This window comes from Trachymyrmex cornetzi, unplaced genomic scaffold (assembly GCF_001594075.2).
Source record: "Trachymyrmex cornetzi isolate Tcor2-1 unplaced genomic scaffold, Tcor1.1 scaffold1403, whole genome shotgun sequence".
Classification (NCBI taxonomy): Eukaryota; Metazoa; Arthropoda; class Insecta; order Hymenoptera; family Formicidae; genus Trachymyrmex; species Trachymyrmex cornetzi.
Genome location: NW_017295987.1, coordinates 111031 through 136056, shown reverse-complemented (window position 1 = coordinate 136056; position 25026 = coordinate 111031). Strand labels below are relative to the sequence as shown.

Sequence of the window (25026 nt, the reverse complement as noted above, 5' to 3'; positions counted from 1 at the left end):
TACAATATATATCCTACATCGTCGTTATTTTTCGAGAGATAACAGATAACAGTTATGCGGTTTTTTCACGGATGATAAATTCTCAATTTCTACTTTTGGCCTCAAAACGAAGTGAGTACAGATTTACTGAGGAATTTATTAAAATATAATGTGCGGAAAACGAGGTATTACGGGAGATACATGAATATGCGCGTGCGCGGGCGGATATGAGACAAAAATCACGTTATGCATGTAAATATGTCAGATTAAATACTAATATAACTGTCATGCCATCCTCGTATACGCAGGGGAGCGGTATACTATATATATATATATATATATTTGCGCAGAGTTATCCGCCAAACATACTTTATCCGATTAAACGGCCGCTAAAATTCGTAATGGTGCCTTGGAAATGGTATGCAGTATTTTTGCATCGTATCTTGCGCCAAGGAGGGAACGAGGCGGTGAAGGATAGGATGGATCGATCCATAAACAAACTCGACGGTAGCCAAAGAGACGACTCACGTGATACTGCGTTCGATTGATGTCTTTTGCAAATAATATTCGGTATGCAACGAGAATATATGACATCTTATTAGATTAAATCTCTTTTTTTATTCACTTGAGAAATTCTTCCTCCTGTCATAAAATACCGTTAACGCCGTTACAATGCATTGCAATAATTGTATTTAAATTTGAGGCTATTAAAATTTTATGCGATTTTTTTCTCTCTTCTCAATTACAATCTTCTCCAAGCATATTGGTCACGTTGCCGTCAGCATCTAACATCGGTTCGTGTCTCATCAATCTGTAGCGATTGTCGAGATGAATGGCCGGCTTCCATTCTTTCAACTGAATCAACTGAAACAGATACAAGAGAAATATTTTTAAAAACGTAAATATTGTAAAGAACTTATTTTCACATAATATCTTAACCCTCAATCGGCAATGAGAATTTCACCCTTTGTCCACAATCTGATTTTCAAACTTTGGCGTTAATTTTTATTTTGTTCCAGACTATATATATACATATATAAAAATCTGAAAAAATTCTTATATATTGCTTGTGAAAGTTTTAACAGAGTGAGTTTTTATTAAATGTTGGATTGTATAATAGTTTACTAATTTTTTACTTATTTTTTAAAATATTTTATCTATCATTATTTACAGATTAAATTTACATGTCAGAATTTACAATAAAACATCGACTGTATATTTAAAATCCAACATTACCGAAAGGTTAAAATCGTGATAATTATCAACATGTGAGAGCAAGTGTGTTCTAACGATGAATGTATAGATTTAATTTTATTATTTTATATAATGGGTGTGTATAGTAGGTGTATGAATGCACATGTTTTTTTTTTATTTTCCTGTTAACGATTATACCATATTTGAATATCAGTTAAAACAAATACAAGAGAGCTATTTTTAGAAATATAAATTGTAAAGAATTAATTTTTATACAATATATATATCTTAATAGCACAATAATTATCAACATGTAAATACTCTGACGATGAATATATAGATTTAATTTTATTTTATATTTTATACAGTGGATGTATGGTATATGTGTATGAGTGCGCGCGTTATTTTCCAATAACGATTATATGATATCTAATAATTCACGCAGTCTTATATTATAACGATAGCAAAGTATCATAACAGTAACAGACGAACAAAAAACTGAATAATTTAACTGACTAATTGAATTGATCGATTAAGTGAAAATAATAACTTTGTCAAGTCATCATTATTTAACAATTCTTTGAATATTGATCGATGCCTATCTACCTATCCGTTTTATTGGACATTCTCTCTTCTTGAAATATGTCGAATTTTTGCGAGCGTGTTTTACGTTTAACATGACGTGGATTTTTTAATGAAAGACGGAAAAGAGCAGCGAGGACGATGGCGCATTATCGTCCAAAAGTCGACGCGACAGTCATACAGTGTCGTTACCGAAAATCCTGGCGACGTCGCTCACAATAAGCCGCTTACCCAGTGTACTCCTATCCTCTTTTGCAGCCCGTCTACCCTCCGGGCTATGGAGTTTCTCGTAGCCACGGTTGTCAATATTAAACCGAGCCACGTTTCGTATGCCAATGGTGATAATAGTTACAAGGACTATTGTGACCTTGGCGACATCGTTTAATTATTTAGCAGTCTTGACTCAGCATCTCTTGCCCCAAATCGCTGGATCGCCAAATAACATTGCACAGAGTTCGGAGATTATTCGTGTAAAGCAACAACTCTATATATATATATATATATATATATCTTCCTCTTTTATTTTATTTTATATTTTTACATTAAATAAAGGTGCATTATTATCGAAGGGTCTTGTTTATCTCGCGGTCGCATCAACGTGGGTTCCGGTCCTTGAAGCTTTATCGATAAGAGATTTTTCGGATTCGAAAGGAAGCGATGAGGACGTGCCTACGTGGCATTTTTCGTATTTACCGAGTCCTTTTGTGCACGCGAAGGGATAGCGTGGCGTGGCGTGGCGTGATGAAAGGCCCGGGCTGAACAAAAAGTACAAAAGCTATCTCGGAGTCGGAGCAATAGCCGTCGACTTTGCACCCTTTCCCCGCTATAAATGAGATTCGTTGTAGCCTCTCATCGAGTCCTCGCGAAAAAGCTCGTCTTTATTGTTGAAATAATGACAGTCGAAGAGAGAACCAGGCGCGTATCAGGAAGACGAGAGATCGGCACTTTTCGCGCGCATCTTAATTCCGCCAAATTCACTCCGTCCGCCGACGATGACAGACGACGGTAACAAATCAAGAGGAACGATCGGGACGAGATGTGCACGAGACCTACTTTTGCCGAGAGTTGAATTTTCGCCGCGCGCGCGTGGGTGAAAGCGTGACGACAATCGTTTACGAAACTTATCGGAAGCACAATCAGTGGATCGGCAGCGATAACAAGATTGGCAGCAAGGAGAAGATTTGCCTGAACGTGAAAGGCCGCGTCTTTGCGAGGCGTTTTCCACGAGGATGTTTGAAAGAGCGAGAGGAAGAGAGGACGAGAGAGAGAGAGAGAGCGCCCGTGCGCAACATCGCCGAATATGGATTTAATGCGGCACGATGGAAATCGAATTATGTCATTAGAAGCCACAAAGGAGACACTCGCGTGGAAACCTTTGCAAAAGCTTCCCGTAAGCCAAATGCCTGACCCGAATACACCACGGGTCTTCCACCGACCGGCTTGTTCAATCGCTCTGTCGGATTTTTTTATGGTTTCTGCCGTAGATCGACGCAACTCAATTGCGTCTAGAAGTATCCCCTTTTTTGACAATTCAATCGATTCGTTTTGATTAAGGAATGTTCTGATTAGGAATATAACCAAAAGAGTTTATTTTCTTTAATTAACAGCAACATCCGCAAAGAAATGTTATTTCCATCAAAACGACTATTAATCGATCGTTGATTGCGTAACTTTTTCTTGACACTTAATCTGTTTTCGTAATTAAAGTCTCAAAGGCTCGCGAATAACGCTTGAAAATCGTACGACCTCATTTATTCGACGCTGCCGGTTCCCATAAATTTTCGTTAAAGTTAATTGAGATTTAATCAATCCTCTATCCCCCCCGTCCTAGTTCTATTTTCAGGCAGAAACGGCAAATCTGTTGAATTATGATTAACGTTAATTAATATTTACGAGAATAGTCGAAAACAATATTCCACAGTTCGATCGTATACGAGAGAACAATAGAATCTTCTTTCATATTTGACTAAAGTTATGCGGAACTATGCTGTAATCGCATACACACGCACACGCATGCACACATGCAGACGATGTTGGTTTGCTGTTTGCTCGCCCTATAAGCTCCGACACTTTGGAAAATGTTCGTTATACGTGTGCCCTGAATCGACTGATCAGATTCCGATAGACTTTGTACTAAATATCTAATATCCGGCGAAGCCAAGGCACGAGATTTACGGTATATTCTCGTGTCCTAACTCCACTGGCCGCCGTTATACATATATATATGTGTGTGTGTGTATATCTATCCCATTCGTCGATAAGTTGTGTCGTTTCATAATGCACGTGCGACGTACTAAACATGACGCCTGACGTCACAATGTGCCGAAAGCACTCTATTGCAACTGCCTGCAACTTTTTAATCTCGAGAGAAGCAATAAAGTATCGAGCTTCGGGAGCACGAGCATTTACGACGCGGCAATAATTCAAGGGGTATTCCGCGCGAAAAGTTAGCGAGGCGATCGCCGCTCGAAGGATTTTGTCCGAGAGGGATGTTTAATTTAATAAATAACGAAGGCGAACGATATTTTCTTGCCGTTGCGCGCGTCTCCGATTGCCAGGAAAGATTAAACGTGCCGGATTCCCGGTGCCGCTACCGTTGTATTTTGCAGACCGTTGTCTACCCCTACGGCGTATTGATCTCTTGGGGGATGATTTTTAAGATGAGTTTCGCGCCAAGTGCCACAGATGGCATCACTTTGCAGTCGTCGAGTTCATAGAAACCTTTCAATTTATTATGCGCCGTTGACTCGAAATACTGCGCTTCGTGTAAATATCGCGAATAAATATTCCTGGATCAGTTGTCTGCAATTAGCAATGGATAGCAACATTTTCCTCGACACGTTTTATATATATATTTGTACTCTGTATAAATATTTAGTATGGATGCACTGTTTATTTGCATCCATAATTACGGTGGAACGTCAAATGATAGTTGAGAGAGGGGAAAATAATCCCAAATTATTTTACATCAGAAAATAAAAATAGCGTGCCCCGAAAAAAAAAAATGAAGTATTTATCTTGTATAAAGCCTTTCCTAGTAGTTAGCTCGCAGCAAGTTCGTATTAACTTGGTATTTATATGCCATAATAATTAATAAGAGACAGACATAAATAACGGAACTTTCTAGTACAACGTAAACTTCTGAAAGCTCACTTTGCGGGAAGGCGTTTTTATTATCTCCTCGCGTAGCACGATATTACGAAGTTTGGAGGAAAGGTCCTTACTGTAGGTCGTGCGATAAAAATATGGAAACCATCGCGTAGTCATCTCGATTACGGTTTTCTGCTCCGATTTCTGTTTCACGAACCGGCAAGAATGATTGTCGCGCGTATTTATTTGAATTGACAATGTTATATATTAAGACACAGATTTTCGTCGTATCTACATAGGATCGCAGCTGTCGAGCTCGTCGAGATTATAACAATTTCACGATCTTCCGGAGAAAAAACCGTCAATAAAAGATTACGCAGCTTTTTCTTTTATTATGCGACACGGTGAAGATGTGAATGAACATTATCGCATTTCCGACGGCAGAAAGGGTTCAACGTCACGTGCGTAGCGAGGACTATTCCCGAACGATACATTTATCCCGATCGCGAACATTTGACGATTATGTCGCGTACACGCCGCCGAGGTTATTGACCAGGAAGTCGGCTTCGTCAGGGAGGATGAGGGTGGAAAGGCGGTGTCGACGACGACGACGACGACGACGACGGCAGCGGCGGTGGCGGCGGCGGGTTCGAATGAGGGAGGTGTAGAGGTAGCCTGAACCGAGTTCGCCTGCTATTCTCTCAGAAGGGGTAGGAGAGTATTACAGATCTGCAATACAGTCGCCGTTCCCTTTTGCATGGCTGTTCGTTGCGCGGCTGTGTATTATACGTGTGCGTGCGTGTTTGTGTGCGTTTACGTGTATTTGCCTCCTCCTTGGAAGGAGGCATACCGTCAAGGGGGAATGGAAACGTTTTGTTGCCGTGGAAGGATGAGTGGAGGTGGCGGGGAGGAGGAGGAGGAGGAGGAGGAGAAAGCGGTTGCGAGAGAGGGTGCTGTCGGTGGTTGTGTGGGCCGCAGGGTGGTACGGAATCAGACAGATCCGCAGGTGGTTCTCAATCCGCGCTGCCGACCCCTCCTTATGTACGTCGCATTTGAATCGCGAGAATCCCCACTTTAGAATCCTCTTTTTTTTATTTTCTTAAATTTTTTTTTTACTGAATTTACGTATTTATTTTATCGCGTCGACTATTCTCGAAAGCTGAAAGGAACGTAAGAAACGAATGGGGCAGTCATGCAAGCACAATGCAATTTGTAATATTTCATCATTGCAATTGAAAATGTCAATGGCATTCAATTTGCCGGGCCACTGATGATGGGTCACTGATATCGTGTCACGATGAATTTTGTTATGAGTACCTGCTCGCTTATCGTGAATTTTGAATTACCCCCGTGCCATTTAATTATATATTCGTTCATTTTGTTAAATTGAATATTTTATCGAATGGTTCGCAAATTAACGGTAACGAGCTTTTGAATTAAATGATATATGTATAAATGTAATAAATTTTAATCGTTCAAACGGGATACGTGATATATCCCGTGCAAAAAATTGTCCAAAATTTCACAGTCGAATACTAGACTTTTATCGACATGCGATATCATATTTGACAAGTTATTAAATGCTTGCGAAAAGATGCTTCTCGTAATCTGCGATGCGCGATGGACTAATACTGGATTTAAAATCTTATTATGCTCAAGTCATCCTCGATCTCAATATTAGAGATAATGAAATTTTTTCTTTATACAAAACAATATCAGCGGGGCACGCTTATAAGTCGTTTATAACTTTATGAGATCAGTTAAGCAGGAGCTGCAGCACAGGGAAATAGCCAACATCATTGGGCGTGCATGGAATTTTATCACTTGGAAATTTGCCGATAAGGCGATTTAACGTTTAATAAAAGTTTAATGCGCAGGCATTTATTCAAAAACTTATTCCCGTCTTGCTTTCATTCAATTTTACAATGTAAAATGGTGTCTTGATTATACCCTTTCTATTATCGCGAAATTTCTTTTAATTTTATTTTTTTATTCGTGCACTATAAATAAGATATTCTCTATTATTTATTTTGATACAGTTTAATTGATATTAATTGATAAATTGAGGTGTTTAATTAATGAATGAATCTCTTCCTGTTCATGAAATCAATTCGTCGTCACATGAGCATATTCAATCATTACGATACATAAATAATTCCATTTGAAATGATCGCTCAATCTAGCGATATCAGTTGGGGGAACGAAGAGAGTAATCTCGGGAAGATATGTTTCGTATTAGTTAATTCGGCGACCTCTTAGCGTTTGATGGACACTGCCGCAGGAGGTCGGAGGTGTCCTTCGGTTGCCGGAGCAGGATTAGCCAAGTCACGGGCTGGAATTTCCTCGATCCTGGAGGAGTATCGACCCAACCGGTCGCCCGGCGGTGATGCGGTCGAACCCCTTCCGCACCTCCTTCACCACCACCACCATCACCGGGAATAACTGGCCGGAGCGTAGGCAGCGCGCGTGGGTAAGCCACTCCACGTGCATTATTCGCCTCCTCCAACCTTGCACCGGCGGCTCCGGGAAAATCATCCTCCGGATGACCCCGATTTTCCACCTCCGGGAAACGCCAAAGTCCCGTTCGAAGTCTGACTCTGTCGGACTGATCGGGCGGATCGCGATTTTCGATTCGATTTCCTCGATTGTGGTCTGCTTTAAGCTACGTATTTCTATTGCGGTTATTGATTTTATTACACTTGTATTACGTTATACACATATCCGTGCAACGCATCTGTAAGATTTAGTAACATGAACTAAATCTAACTAAATCTAACTTTTTAGTATACAAATTACCGCACACATGCCTCTTTACCTCCGTTTGCTGAATTTATTGAGGATTTTAACATAGATTATTGTTTTAGCCACTTTCCCTTATCTTTATTATAGATTTTTTTAATGGAATAGCTTAGACTAGATAAAATTTTCTGCAGTGTAATTTTTACCGCCTACACACACATATATGTATGTATGTACATACGCACACAAATCAATATGTATGTCAAGTTGAACGATTGCCAAAAGAAGAGGAGGTGATTCGCGAAATAGGGTCATTAGTACATATAGTAATTTTGACGAATATTCCTTCTTGTAGAACGCTGATTAGTTTGCAATACGTGCTGCGGTCGTAAGTGTTTAGTACGATTTGTTAGCTTTGTTCGAAACAGATTAATGAAAAGTAGCAAGAGTACATTTGTGTGACTGTAAGCGATAGGGATAACGACAAGTCGCCATGGTCGGTCGCTGTGTAGCTGAATATCGCTTTGTAGCTGAAAAACTGTTTTACTTTGATCTGCGAGTCTTTCTTGGTAACTTAGTATTGGCGAACCGCTCACACTATGACTGCATTCGAGGAGCGCGCTATCAGCGCTATTTGTTCATCTATCTTTATTATATCTCTAATAATGAAGATAGAATGACACAAATAGCGCTAATAGTGTCTCCCCGAATGCACCCTATATGTGTCTGGTAGTGCAAGCGAAATGGTATAGAGAAACAATATATCGCTTGCATTGGTGCTATTGTTTTCGCGTTATTGTTAAATATATACGCGCCATATTTGAGTAGTTGATTAGCGATCGATGTGTTTATTACTCGTTCGTTGGTCCAGCGCCGCCACTTTATTAGCACTTTATCTCGCTTCTCTCTCTCTCTCTCTCTCTCTCTCTCTCTATATATATATATATATATATATACATGTGTATATGTAGAGCCACGATCGCTGTATCGCAACCTTTTTCTTCGGTGCGTCGATTGTCGATGCTCTTTTTTTTTTCACGAATTACGCAATAATTTTGCATAAAAATCAATCTACATCGTTCAATGTTCTCGAGACGCGCCGCGATTCGTTCGTCGAACGCTTTTTTCCCGCGAGAGCTTTCCACGGCGCTTTTCTCAGTGAAAAGAGGAAAGGCGGCGGGGGGCGGCGACGCGACTTAGAAGACATCGAAGCACCACCAAAGTGGTTTCACCTGAGAACCCCTGTTGTCTCTTTTTTTCAAGGCTGCAGGTACGATTCCCGGTCGCCGGGCCTGTTGGTAAAATCATGCTGGTGGACCAGATGCGACCACGAGCGACGGATCATCGGTGACCATCGGGACGCGGTGCATTAACTTTCGTGAGTTCCCTCCTAATTGCCAAGAGATCCCTGACTCGAGATTCAGGTAAAGAGAGAAAGGCAACGGGTCGTCGCGCGAGGCTGCGGCGAAACGCCGAGGAGGCGGGAGGTGTTGGTTGCCCCTCCCCCGGATTGTAGAACCAATTAGATGCAAACGAAGCTTCACCCGTAGCTTAAATTTCCCACTGATTATTATACGCGCGTAACCTCTTGACCGCCGCGTATTCAAATCTCGCGTTCACAATATTACAACGCGCGCTTGTTGTTCCACTATTATATATTCTTCGTTACGCGATTTACTTTTCTTCATATTCCGTATATTATGGGTATGTCGGATAGAGTATCGTTAATAATTATTAGAAAGCTAAACCTTTAACTTTATGAGCAATGCTCTCTTTCTAAATGTCAGTAGTTTTAAATAATAAAATAATTTTAAAATTCTGATGAGAATTTTTATTTCCATCAAGTTAAAAATTGTTAAGTTTTAATAGCGTCGAAAACTCTGATCGTAATCTCCACTCATATAGATTGAAACATTTAAAGTGTGCGAAATATTGCGTTATCATGTCGCAAGTAAAAGGAAAGATTGTCTACCAATAGTTCGCGATTGTATCGTGATTGTAACTTGCCATCAAAGTTACGAGTTCCAAAGTTTCTTAATAGATTTTTTTCTCATTATTTATATTAATATGAAACATTAATTAAATAGGATATCGTTCAATTGTATCGGCAGAATCTCACGTAGACTCGTGCCATTTTTCTACGACAGTTAACAGAATTCGTTACTCTTATCGGTTATATCGATCGTTTTCACACTTATCTTTTTCCTCTCTTTGTCTTCCTTTTTTTGCCTTTCTCTCTTCATCTATTTTCTTGTTCATCACAATTATATCTTTGGCTTGGCTCTTACACAAATACGCGTATGTATACGTGCACTATTTTTCTTTGCTCCTTCATCCCAACTTTCCTCTCTTTCTTCCTCTCCTTCCTTCTATCTTTTTACTAGGATCCTAAAAGTAGGGTAATGCTTTTGTTAAACTAGAAAAAGTCACGAATATGTATATAGAGTGTTCCAGATCTGGCGAATCAATTCTTATCCGCATCAGCTCTCTTGATAATAATGACGAAGGACTAAACTATAAGAACCGAATCGGTTTCAGTCGTTTAAAAAATTACTGTTATTTTCATTTCGGATTAATTAAGGAATCCACAAATGGAAGATCGCTTAATAGATCCAGGACACCGTGTATATAAAACGAAGTGATGAGAATCATCTTGGAGTGACCTAGATTATGGACCGTTAGATCTGGTCGAACGGCGCGTATGCATAGTGTGTGTGTGTGTGTGTGTGTGTGCATGTACTATCGCAAACATTTATGCGCACACATACATACTTTTACATGAACCGGTACACGCGCGCGCGCGTATGTTTAATTGGCTCCCCGATAACGAGTTTGTCTACAATGTCCACGAGAGCGGGAACTATATACGAAACCGTATACGAGCGAGAGTTTCCGGTGTGACACACGTCCGAGACTTTTGCAAACGTTATTCCTGAATTAATGCACGAAAGACCTTAACTCTCTAACGACTTTCAAAGCGGATTAATGCCGTTCGTCCCTTGCCGCGCGCAGCGTGAAATATATAATAACGCGCGCGTGCCTCTTTGCTAAGCTAACGATATTATTAACCGGCGTCTTTGAATTATCCTTTATCGTTGGTCGATTTTTATCGGATTCCGTCGGGAGAAGAAGTGTCGGGGAGCTTGAGAAGAAATAGGAATATAACTTGATATTCGTCGAAGAAAACACGTGGATTTTTCCCTCCTCCCTCTGTCTCTTTCTTTACTCTCCGTCTGGCTGTCTTGAACTCCCCTTTGAGAATCGATTTCCTTCGTACCGAGCAATTAGATCGTAACGATCGACCCTGTTGCTCGCTTCAAAGGCCACGGCCTGCTGCCGTCGATTGTCGTGCCAGCGAGAACGCGCGAGAGATCAAGGAAAATACGCAAACGGAAATTGCTGAGATCGTAGAAAGTCGTTCTCCGAACGATTTCCGTGCTCGATTCACCGAGTGGCGATTTAAACAGCAAACAATCGCCGATTCTGCATATTTCTAAGAATGAGAAGAGCTAAAACTGTCGCACTCTATTTTGCCTTTAATTTTCATAAGTTTGCATTTCGATGCTGTAGAAAATGCGAAATGCTAATCTGTATGGAAACACGATGATTGACATAAAATTCTACTGCGGTGCTTTATTTCTGTCGCATTATTATTCAATAGTAGATTTCTTGATCGATTTAGACTGTGTGTCATATTATCTATTGCAATTGTTTCAATAATTAACATTGCTTTCAAATTTTATGATTAACTCCGTTTTTAGGCAAAAGAAAAAAAACGTTCTCGAAAACTGTTATACCATTCATTATAATTCTTTTATCGGCTATAATAAACCTCTCTAAGCATTGTAATTTTTTCTTAAACAACTTTTTATAACATTTATATTTATAAACAATGACGATGTGACACAGGTGATCACATTTAAATGCCTCACCGTGTACACGGAGGGATCAAAGCGTGGTTATTATCGAAATAACCCTTGTATATTTACGAGCGTTTAACTATACTTCCCCCGCAGAAATCGAATTGGTCCCTTGACAACGAACGAACGAGCCCATATGGCACGAGTGTGGGACAATTAGCTCTTAATTTGAAGCACCGAATACAAAGTGATTTTCTATTTGGGCCTGATTCAGGATATCGAGAGAATGAACAAGCCTATTGTAAGAAAGAGAGACTGGAAGGTGTGTGACTTGTTTCCTTTCACATCCTGCCAAAGGGTTGGCGCAAGACACCTCTTCTCCCTTTATCTCTCTTTTCATTTCTCCTTTTTTCCTCTCCCTCCTTCCAGACCTCCATACTTCGCTTCATTGGACTACAAAAGAAAAAGGGGCACGCAGGGGTAAGAAAAGACCAAGTTCGAACCTTCTCGACACGTATGGAACGGCTTGGGAGGAGGTACTCGTGCGCGGGATCTAAAAAGAGGAGAGGGAGTGATCGTAGATCGGTGTGATAAGGCGCGAACATGATCGAGAGATCCTCGATTAAGCAGATGCGGAGTCGTACCCCCCCCCCCCCTTCCATTGCGTTCTCTTATAAGAGAAAGAGAGCAATTTTCGCGCGCTCCACTGCGTCGAAGATTACGCTGGGCGCAATAAACAGATCGCGAGCCACCATATAACGTGACCATGAATGATCGCCGCAACGAGAGATCGTCGCTACGACGAAATATGATGAGACCAGAAGAGGATGATGTCGATACACGAATGTACATGTATTTATTACCCATCGATTGGCCGAGAATATTATCGGGTAGGTCAGTAAAAAAAGTATCGGCAAACGAGCGAGTGACCAACAATTGTAGCGTTTGTTATCGCATATCTTTCTTTCTATTTCTTTTTTCTCTGTTTTTTTACCGATCTCTGGACTTCACTTAACAGCACTCTGTCTCGATTACCACAGATTAATATGATACAGTAATATTTACGTATATCTTGTTGTCTTTCCTCTCTTACATCTGTTTTGCATCGTTTGATTCTGTTGTGAGTAATTAATTCCGTGTGTGTTTCCTCTTTTCTTCTTTTTCTTATTTTTTAAATTCTTCTCTCTCTCTCTCTCTCTCTTTCTCTCTCTTTGTTACAGTTCGTCGAACTTATCGCACTTTAAATAGATTGAATTTTCAAACATTGTAGAAGAGATCTTGCAGAGACATACATTTAATTATCGTTCCCTTTGTCAAGTTATCCGTCCATGTAGACCTTTATAGTGAACAGTAGTGCGACTCGACCTCGTGAAATTGGTTGATTCTTTTAGACGTTTAATTAGGTTAGTGAGCAAAACTTTACTTAAAAGTTAGAACGCTAGAACGAAGAGGTAGTTGCGCACATTATGAATGAATAGCTTGTTTGGGGTCTCAGCGTTTAATCTCTGTTTTATTATTTATATAAGACAAGCTTCTGATTTGGTAACAGCATCTGATCCAAAAAAAAGATTCACGGAAAGAAATTTTCTCAGAATTTAACCGTAATGATATTTAGTGAACTCGGACATTTTTTTCAATTACATGCTGCGGAAAATTTATAACAAATGTTTTTTTACAAACTTACATAATTTTAAATTACGTAGTCTTATTCCTCAGATTTTGATCTTCAACATGAAAAAAATAAAATTGTTCAATTACGTTAATTTTAAGCAAATATAAATTAATGTAAAGTCGAATATTGGATCCGTGAATATCAATTAGAATTAACTAACTATGTGTATATAATAAATGAAAGAGTAAATATCCCTTGTTCTTATGATACAATTATTTACTAAGAGAATACTTAAACATTTGTTATAAAGAAACAACGATAATGACGGAAGCAAGGGGTCAAGATACGCTAAAATCCCTTTATATGTGCTCTCCTATAAATGCGCGCCAGCGCAATGCGACGATCAATGAATGTTAACCAATCCTGATCAGACCGCATTAATTAATATGAGTTTTATTGTTTCTGTCGGAAAATTGGATCATATTTTCGTTAATTCGCGTTGTATATGGCGCATGCTCTGTGTCAGTATGACTTCACTAACTCGGTAAATGCGATATTTCAGAGAAAATGTTTACGTCCCCAATTAAAGCACCTGAGAGTCAGAGATTATCGGTGGCACTCAAATATACTTCCATATGTATACTAATTTTTATTGGAGCAATCAGAATTTTTGAATACGAGAAAGACATGATATAAGAGTTTCGATTTCTTTTAGAGTTGATTAGATTCTAAAAAGAATTATACTGAACATATTGGTATCTACTAAACAATAAACTTTGTAATGTATGGTTAATTTGGAATTTTTTTATTTATGATTTAAATTAATATCGGTAATCGTTAAATTGCCAGGTATACTTAATCCGGACTTTTGAACCAACCCGACCTTAACCAAATTGCATTCTCGCAATTCTCTCGCTGATAACAGTTGAAGAATGCCCGACCGAATCAATATAGTCGAAATAGTGGAATGGTTATTCGGCAGCTTACAGTAGCTTACTCTGTTTCCCACAACGGCATTCGCTATTAATTTCCTTTGATGGAAACTATTCCGAATAACTTGTATAAACTGTATTAATCTTCTGCGTTCACATTTCCTATATCTGATATATGTACATTTATCAGTTTCTGATTCTATACATTTTTATACATATATGTTTTAGTTATATATATATATATATAGATTTTTTTTTATATCATTTATATGTATATATAATCTATCTGATTATCAATAAATTGATTATATTTATAATTAATTGGAATATTAAGTTTGAATAATGCAAAAATCAAAGCAAGAATTTAATACAAAAATATAATGCAGGAATTAATTGTTAATTTTAAGATAATATTGCCAAACTGTTATCACATATAAGCTACACACATACATTTACAATGTTAATATTGTATATAATTTTATGTACATATATATAAGTATATATATATTATATAAATAATATATACACACACATTTATATATATATTTATATATACATATACATGTGCTGCTGTTGCCAGGTACGTGTGTATTTGAATAGCATTGAAATGTACTTTCGGTATTTATCGGCTTGACTCCGTTGGTATATCGGAATAGAAACGCGTATGTCGGCAAGATAGGAAACTGTAGCTGTATATTGCCGACTATAGCTTACCTACTACAGGTCAATTCATTATCCGTATCTTATCGCGTGTATTTCTTTCACATATCCTGGAAGCAACCTTGTATTTATCGTACGTCACACAATAAGTCCCTGTTCGCTTTTACCACAAATCGCTCGTTATAATAACCGCTTTGAATTCGATGATATATTTAACTGAGATGCAATAATAATCTCTAGGATGTAAAATATTGATCTGATATAGTAAGGTGCAGCAAGGTCTATCTATTTGTGGGAATCTTATTTACATTTACATCCAATTTAAAAAACAATTTGGATAATTATAACGCTTGATGTATACGGTATTAAAATATCTGATAATAACGAAATTAATGAAAAATTATACAATCGTTAAAAAACTCGACTTATTTATTTAATTGATATTTTAAAAACTCAGATAATATGTGTGTGGTTGTCCCTATGACATAAATGTTTCATTGTCGTGGATACATAATCAATAACCAATCAGAAATTAGCCTAAAATGTTATTAAGCTAATATAGAACCCCATTATTAGAAAATTATCACAATTAAATAAGGAATTTGCCTCAAAATTATATTCCTCCATTACTATGCATAATGAAACTTTATATCCTTACACCATGGTTGTCACTAATATTGAAAATGTATCGCAGCCTCGCAATAAATTATTCTAAATAATTCCGCAATTTTCAAATATAAATTCAAAAGTTATTGCTCGGAAAAAATTACCACATGCGGATGAATATTAGAAGAATAACGAGAGAAGTAGATTCTTGTCAATTTTGATTAAAGGAATCGTTACAAATTATATTTGAACACGTTTATATTATTCGGTGTGTAAGTGTGTTATTTGGTACTTTTGTAATTTTGCGATCTCTCTCTCTCTCTCTCTCTTTTTTATTTATATATTTTTATGTTATTGAGGATGACTTAACGAGGGTCGAAACGTATCGTATATAAATTATCGTAAGATTAAAATTCATTTATTAGCACTTAACACCCTGCATTGACACGTATATAGCCTTTATCATTTAATTGTTTTAAAATTTTGAGTCTAAGTATATTGATTTTTAGTCACTGCTCGGAAATTATTTGAATACGTAACGCACGTGGCAAATTAAATTTAACCATGTGAGAATACGTCGGTAAATGTTCGCTGCAACGAACTAGTGTATAATGCCGTATAATAAATGATTTCGAGAGAGTCGGCGGATCGATAGAATCGCGCGGTGGTATTGTACCGTGCCAAGATGATTAATTAAATGCAAACATCGCCACGCCCACGTGCGGCGGGACGAGGTGGATAATATAACCGCGCGGTCGTATTAACTGCGTGGCGACATGTGATGTGACCGATCCTCCAAGGGAAATGTGTGATATCGTGATAAATGTAGGTCTGTATCGTGTCATTTAAAGGGAGTGACTTTCCCTTTTTGTGCGGTTATCAATCCTAAAATACATGCTACCGTAATGAAGACTTGTGGATGTCAAGATGAAAAGCGATTTCGTGAGGTTCATATTGGAACGGTAGTCGAAGTAATTACTTCGGAAATTATTCAGGGTAAAAGTCTTGATCAACGAAATGCGAAAAAGGAAATAAACGCTGCATTCCAGGGTAAATATCTGGAATATACGGATTTCTTTGAAGAAACCTCGGAGACGATGCGGTTAGATTAATTGTGATGATGAATTCAGTTAAAAGAAGGAATGGAGAAAAAAGAAATATTAGGGGATAGTTGGCCTAGATAGAAGGGAAGGTGGCTACTGAAAGGACATTGAAACTGTTCTGCGAACCGCAGAATGAAAATCGTCTCTGATCGACTCGCTTAATGATGCCATTAGCAGGATTTCCAATCTCGGTCGAAAAAGAACAAAAGTATCTTTTTCAAAAATTATTTCCTCGTAAAAATGGAAAACCGTACGATCAAAAATAGATTGAAAGCGCAATCAATCTTTGGATGTTTACATTATAATCTTTTTAATTCTGTCTTTTAAATGGCAATATATGGTTTACGCAATTTATTTACATCCAATTTAAGAAACAATTTGGATAATTATAACGCTTATACTGTTTTATTGTCTAAAATATGCAACACTTAAAAATTTTTGGAAAACAGCCTTCAGAGAAATACAGACGTAGAAGAAACATCAAATAATAAACATCAATATGATATTAAACTGAAATAGTGCTTTCGCAATATTTCAGTTTGCTCATCGAAGCTTGTGTTGCGTTTTGATTATTTTACTGTTTAAAGATAAATATATAAAGTAATAATACATATCATGCATCAAGTTACCGCGTATTAATTTTTGCATTTACATTTTTATCGCCAAGTCATTTGTGGAACACGCTATTGTACGCTGGATAATGCGTAAGACTATGTGGTTTTGGGAGGGTCGGTATGGCAGACTATAGTGTTTTCCATTGGCCATCTGTCGTGGGGAATACCCCCCGTGGATTAATTGGAATCTTGCGTATTGATCCAATAACGTGAGTGCTGGATACAAGAATCAGAGATGGGGAGGGAAAACTTGAGAAGAGGGATGCTCGGGAGAAAGATGAAAAAAGATACAGAAACTCCGGAACGAATTCGAATATTATTATTATATTGTGTTAGAAAAGTGCAACAAGAAAAATAAGTGCTATTATTCAAGAGAAATATAAACAGGAATAAGTTATTAAACTGCTGTAACGCGAGAAACTTAAGTGGTAGATGCGTATAAAATTTTTCACATTAGGAAAATAACGGTATTGATATATATATTTAATAATAGAGTAAGATAAAATTTATTTATTTTTCTAAAAAATCTATCTATTTTAAATTAAATATTTATATCTCTTTTTAATTATTATATGTATTTGTATTTATACCTTTTTATAACTTTTTTTTAGAATTTCCTCATATAATATAATTCCTTATAATATTGTCAAGTCAAATTCACTGAAAATATTCTATATGTTTCTTGTTGTAACGAATTTTACATTTTCAGTAATAACTAAATCTCTCTCTGAAAATTTTAATCGAATATCGAATAAAACGCGCATGTACATAGAGTTCTATAAAAATTTTGCGACGTTTCTTCTAACGAATACACGCCGCAATGCACGATCAGTATTTACATTCCACCTGAAATCCACTTAGACTTCTCAAAGCTTTTAAAGGTTTATCTTCGTCTCGTTTATAGCGTATCATGTCACGAGCCGACGACATGTTCCGCGTTAATTGTGCGCCTTAATTAAAACTAATATCGCCTAAATTAAAATAAATTAAAACGCGGCAGCCCTTCGCTCCACTGCCGCACAGTCGTTCCCTTTATAAAAACCTTTAAAAAAAGAAGGTACGTCGTTTGCTCGAGTATGTGTGTGTGTGTGTGTGTGTGTGTGTGTGTGTGCGCGCGCGCGCGCGCGTGCGCGTGTGCGTGTAGCTCGTAGTCACTCTTGCATTTTTTCACATTTCGAAAATCACACTTCGAATATTTTTTTCTGTTCTGCTTTTTTTATTTGCTGAAACTACGATTTTACATTTCCTTGTAATATTTCTCTCTCGTTTGTAGAACGAGAACTGAAATATTTTTCCTTTAATCTGAGCAATAATTTCCTTCCATTGGATAGACGGGAGTAGAACGCACAGAGAGAGAGAGAGAGAGAGAGAGAGAGAGAGAGAGAGAGAGAGAGAGAGAGAGAGAAGAAATAAGACGAAGACGATGGCAAAGAGGTGCGTTTCTTTAGAATAGTGTTCGACACATTTATGGAATATGGACTGAGAAAATTTTCTGGTTGAAAATGGATGAAAGAAAACTAATCGCATGAATTAGAATTCTGGTTATCTCGACTAGAATTATATAATAGAAAATTCTAATTTGCCAATTTTCAACCAGAATTCCAATTAATGCAACCGGTTTTTTTCCAGCGTGTGCATATAATCTAATTACTCTGATAGCAACGTGCAAAGCATGCAAATTGCTCGGGGAAATATTTTTCTAATAATTTACTTTATGTACCATTTGCGTGTTTGTTCGTTATCAAAATCTTTTTGATTTATCTTCGATTTATTTAATATCAATAAAATCGCAGTAGTAGACGGACGTACATGGACACTCCTTTTCCGCGTGCGCGCGGAATTTTCATAGTTTTGAAGTTAGCAAAAATTTCTTATATTGTCAAAAATATAACTGCGATTTGAAGTGAGTGATTCTCTCTAGTATAACGGATCAAGTTCACTTAATTGGTGAATCGAATTAAGATAATGAATTATTGATAATTCGATAAAGACCGATCGAAAGCGAAATTGGAACGTTCAGTAAGCAACAGAAATTCCGATATCGGTATAATTTATTCAAGATCGTACAGACCGAATCTTACAGCGGAATATCTAATAATAATAATAATAATAATAGTAATAATACACTAAGAAACTACACATCTCTGCGAGTGCCAGATATAGTGTATACTCTAGAGTCTACACACTTATAGAATTCTCTATCTAAAGACTCTCACGGGGATTTAAATATGGCGAGGTCTTTCCCCTTCTCTCCCTTTCCTTTTCCACCATGTTCCTCCGCGTCCCGATGGTAAGGCACACCGAGCTTTCTCTCTGCATCGATCTTCTTTCTCTTCTCCTGATGTATTGCTCTCCAAAGACATGATCTGTAGACTATGCCATCGTGTGTCAAACTGGTCGACAGAAATGAATAAAATAGGACGCGAAGACGATTAGTCTTATTTCTCTCTACTCAATGGTGTAACGGGAAATGGCCGTCTTCACGCTCCCTCTCTCTCATTTTCGTTGACTATATTTAATATACTATTACATTTAGATACGGACTAAAAAGTCTATAAATTAAGTCTATAATTTAAGTCTCTCTCCGTCAAGATCATCCTCTCTCTCTTATTTATTGGCTCCTGCCTTCACAGAGTAAAGAGGCAATACAGCCAGATCACGTCACAGAAATTTGTCAACTAGCTAGAATCTTTACATATGCTTAACCAAATTTAACTTTTTTAATCAGGAGAATGCACAGTCAGTAGAGCAATGATGCTCCTTAATTCAAGACACGATTAAGTAATTACAGATGGAGCATTGCTTAAACGCAGGAAAAATCGTGCGTATGTGAGGCACGGATAGGCTCGAACCCAGATCCATGGATTGCTAGTCTGCAGATCGAGCACCGAGTCACCTGACGTCTCAACTAAGATTATTCGTGTATCATTGGCACCTCTGCAAACATCGCTTCGCATAAAGAGCAATGTTTGTAGAGATGCTAGTGATCCACGGATGAAGGTAGTGCTGCCGCCTGGCGGCGGTGCCCTGAGATACCTGCGCGGGGACCGGGAGGATTGCACGATAAACCCACCCCAATGTCCACCGGTCCTCCATCCATATCCCCCCACACTTGTGTCCCCTACGACGAACACACGACCACCATCGTATCACCACTACCAACCATGCGAAATCCAACCTCAGTAGTTTTATCAATATAGCTCGATGTGGAACAGTCATATTGATAGGGCTGCTGCTTTTTTGACCTTCTGGCATGTCTTATCCGGCTAATGCGACAGCTAATCAAATCCCAAAAGAAATAGTGCGTTCGGCAGGTGTTCATTCAGTAAAAAACGCATCTTCGTCTTCTAAAATGAATGAATTCTTCAATATTTTTTCGCTTGACGTTTCATTGTACCAAGTATGCACTAGTTTTGAAATTGTTCACTTTAGAGCTTACCTCCGACTCGATTCCTCCTTAACTCTTCGTTCGAACTTTTCCTTACACGTGATTGTGGCTGTTGAGACACACGATGGTGCACTTTGAAGGTACTACTGAATAAAAGATGAGAGTGCTGCAGATGCATCCGATAATGTAGCTTTGAATTATTGCAATGTAAGAACATTGTACAAAGATTATGGCGATGCTATGGATTATACGAAGCAAGATCGATGATCATGGAAGAATATTTCTACTTCGTTGAACTTTCATGAGAAAAACTTAAGCAATTTGCGTGGTTATTCAAGCTTGCGAGCAATTTCTCTTTTTATCCCAGATGAAGTCTCTCATCGAACAGATTACAAAATGTTCTTTCTCTGAAGGCTCATTTGATCGAATACATAGAACGATATTTTCGTATTATCTATAATTGAAGAACAAATCTTTTCAGCCGGATCTAAATACGCGTTAATGGAAATGTAAATCGATATCCAATATTACTTAATTCAGCCGAGAAAAACTAGACCATCAAAAGGTAATGTGGACGAAATTAGAAATGATGTTTCTAACTCGGCAACGGAACTATTTTGATTCCTTTCCCACGGCATTATCGAAATGGAAAAATCACGATAATAACACCGAGTGGGAAAATAGTCCGCTTTGCCACTTCAGTTTCACCTGTACCAAGGTTTACAATGTCTAATAAAATCCTTGAATTTATTTCTTTTCGTTGTTTCTATAGTACTATGGTCTAAGCAATCGTTTTGAGAACGTACTACGACTATTGAAATAAATAAAAATTAAATCGAGGATTGTGTTTAGCGAAAAAAATCATCACTTTTCTATGTTGAAGTTGAATATCGCGAAAGGGTAAGATTTTGTTTTTTTTTTATAATGCTAAGCAATTATTGTGAGAATTTTGAAATAGAACGGGAAATTGAGTCGGGGACTATGTTTATTGTGTATAGCAAAGATCACTTGTTCCATATTGAAGTTAAAATAATCGTGAAAGAGACGGGATAAAAAACAAAAAATAAAGGAAAGGAAAGTAGTGACAGAAGGCTTACGATCGACCTCAACCCAGCGTTAACCTTTTCATCGACCCTGTTGTCCGCCACCCCTTCGCAATGTCGCTCCAATTCCGTATGCTGGTCGTAAATGGAAACAGGGCCGATTCATTACTCAGTAAATGGTCGTGACGCGGTTATTGTAGGCGCGGAATTAATAGAAGAAGATAAATAGTGAGAGGGGAGGGGGGAGCGAGAGAGAGAGAGAGAGAGAGAGAGAGAGAGAGAGAGAGAGAGAGAGAGAGAGAGAGAGAGAGAGAGAGAGAGAGAGCGCGTGGCCGCCGCCTTTTAATTTTTGATTACTTGGCAATGAAGTATCGAAGCATGCGCCACGAAAAATATCGAAATATTATACAACACCGCAAATATAATTCTGTTAATAAATTTCCGAATTTCATTGCATTCTTTAGACAATATTTTAATCAATTCTCCTTATGATTTCATGCGAATTTACTAGAGCAAAACTTGCCCTTCGCGAATCCTCTGCCTATTCAAGTATCGATCTCACACGAGTGACGAGTAGACACATCCGACCTCCACCGAAACTATGTTACAACCTACGACCTTCTTCCAGTTCCGACTTTCGATTGGATTACCCGTTGTGCGATCGATGACGAATGAGAGAATTTTCGGAGCTCATCCGGGCGGCGACCGGCCCGCAGTAGATCCGCGTTTTCCGGATTAATACGAGCAACACGCGATGTTATTTCTCAACGAGAGGTCACTGCGCGACGATAACGCGCAGGAATATCCACGGACGCGCTCCGGCCATTTTGCGGACTATAGGCACAATGTAGATGCGTCCAGATAACGGAATGCCTCTGTCATTTGTCGTGACTTCATGATCCTTGGCGATTCAAACAGTCTTCTTGCTCAACAAACCGATTAAAACGATTTTCACTATCTTTAAAAATAATTCTGTATTTCTGCATTTTAACAAAGGGGCAGAAAAAGAACTGTTGACGGTTGAGGAAAGCGAGAACGGCTGTTTGAATCGACCAGTGTGGCAAGCAGCCGCGCCTCTCGGTAGCTGCCTTATCGACTGGAAATATCATCGCTGTATCATGGTGTGTTCACGCTGAGGAATACCGAGGAGAATGTATAATAGTTTACGAGAGTTAAAAAAACCCGGTGGTCAACGTAACACAACAGTCGCGTTCGGGCGTTTCCTCTTTGTTTCCGTTCATAGAGGTCCACCGTCGTCATGCAAACATTCATAAAATTCTTCGTTCGTATCGTCCCCACTAGCTTTTTCTTCACCCTCTATCGTTTCCCTTGATCGCGAAAACCGTCTAGCGAAAGCGCGCGACACCAATTCGACTTTTAATCGATGATACACTTTCCACATCCTGTATGTCTCGACAAGTCTCGATGGTGATGATGATGACGTGGTTGGAAGTGGACCATCAGGACGAGGACAATGTCCCATCACACCAGTAACTCTTTAAAGGCGTACTGCTGTGACAGGACAATATCCCCGGCCGGTGGGCTGATTTCTCTCCGATGTCTACCTTCCCCTTTCTCGGAGTTAGTACTGCTCTTCTTGGTGTTTCCTCTCTCTCTCTCTCTCTCTCTCTCTCTCTCTCTCTCTTCCTGTCTCTTGTTTTTTTTTGTCTTTTTCTCTTTCTCTTCCCGACTGCTTCTCGGTGCGGCAGTCAAACGGATTGCCGAACGAGATATGGCGGCCGGCGAAAAATACCCTTTTGCGAAAGCCGTATCATTCGGTCGAGCGTCCCGACGGCACTGCGTCGCTCGGTGGCGGCGGCGGCGCCTCCGCACCCTCTCTCCAACCACCCACCCGTCTCCTCTCCACTAGGACTGGGGCTCTTCTACCTTCGAGCCTCTCCCACCGCGAGGAAAGCTCACCCTCTTCGTCTTCGATATGATCCTCCGGTCTCGTGTATATGCGCACGCATGCGCGGGAGGGAGAGAAAACGTTTGCGCGCGCGTATGTGTCTGCTGTGTGGGTATACGTGACAGGGAGGGATACAAGGGACTCACAGGGCGCGGAAGAGTAGCACCGGCGCGAGAGGGGGACCGAGTACGACCCCTCGACGTTACTGGGGGCGGACGCGGAGACTGCTGCTTGGTACTAGGGATGTCTAGCGATACTGAAAATACTGAAAGTACATACGATCTCACTACACTGGTCTCGCCACCCCTCAGCCATCCAACTCTCTCCTCCCCCCCCCCCCCCCCCCCCTCTCTCTCTCTCTCTGATTCCTTCTCTTACTATCATTACTTCTCTTCCTCTCCCTTTCGCTACCCTTCTCTCTTTTGTTTCTCTTTTTCCTTCACACATTTTTTCTTTTTCTTTCACTCACTTTTTCACCTCACGTCCCGTCCTCGCCGTCGTAACGTAAGACGATCGAGGTCATCGGGAAAAGAGGATGCTTGGCTTGTTGCGTTATGGACATTCATGAATTTTTATAATATACGTTTATGATCATACCATCGAACAATTATGGATTGCTACTTACATTGCCGCGAAAACCATATATGTATCTACTGATGAGTACTTTTTTTTCGATGACAAAAATGGTTCGATTAAATAGTCGATAAGCCGCGTCACGCTGGCCAATTGTGCAATCGTCCACTCGAACCACATCAAACGATTTTTTAAAATCTCAGTTTACTCAGGTGATATTTCGATTTCGCGGCGATAGCTCGATAACCGCAAAACGTACGACGCATCACGACGAGAAAATTAAATCTGCAACGCGCGGAATTATTTTGCACACAATTTTAAATTCGCGTGAACAGTAACATGTAAAGACACGAACACAAACAGATAAAACCATTGTTTCGAAATAATTAGAAAATAAAAAACATTTAAAGACTTAACATAGATCACATTTATTGATGAAAACGATAACGTTAAAACGTTAATCTAATTACGACTTGCGGAATTTTTTTTACACAGTTTTATGCCATCTGTCTTGTCAAAGTATCCTGCCTCCGTAGAGTCGATGCGTGCGTGCGTACGGAGGGCGGATATTCCATTGATCGATTTTCTCTTTGGACTAAATGGGAGACAATCCGAAGATATCGCCTTATTGGAAAAATTCTGATTTCAAGAGACGACGTTTCGAATATTGAAGGACGGGCCTTCCTTGATGCAGTAAATCGCAGGGAAGACGCAAATGATATATCGCGCTCTAGACATCCTTTTTTAACCCTCAACTTTTTACCCTCCGATAAAAAATCGTCTGGAAAATTTTCCAATATCGACGGCAATAAACGTCTCCCTTGGAAATGAGACGTACGATTTCAATGTGAGAGCGAACGGAGTAAGATAGCGATAAGAGCGAAAAGCGTGAAAAAAAGGAAGAGTTTAATAATCATGATGTTCCGTTGAAGAAAGCTTCAACGACGAGTGAAAGGAGATGAAGAGAATATGAAGAGAAGAAACGTCGTAAGACGTTTTTCTCGGCGAGACCGATCACGGCTTCCTCGGAGGAGGGAGAGAGATCGTGGGAGACAGAAGCGAAGCCGACATGACCGAGCGAGCGACGCCGAGAGCCGTGCGGTGGTGCGAGCTACACACGCGAGAAGAACGCCGCGGAGGGG

At 39.1% G+C, this 25026-nt stretch overlaps 2 protein-coding genes across 2 annotated transcripts in view; one reads left to right on the top strand and one right to left on the bottom strand.

The window, feature by feature from the left end:
- The window catches only part of msi (RNA-binding protein musashi), a 93080-nt gene that overhangs the window by 60195 nt on the left and 7859 nt on the right, over positions 1-25026 (top strand). The gene's annotated exons all lie outside the window — the stretch shown is intronic.
- Positions 514-25026, bottom strand: part of LOC108771172 (uncharacterized) — a 27049-nt gene continuing 2536 nt past the window's right edge. The window contains exon 3 of the mRNA XM_018523101.1: positions 514-843. Coding sequence (XP_018378603.1) covers positions 718-843 — 126 coding nt within the window. The 3' untranslated portion in view covers positions 514-717. The remainder of the gene's footprint in view (positions 844-25026) is intronic.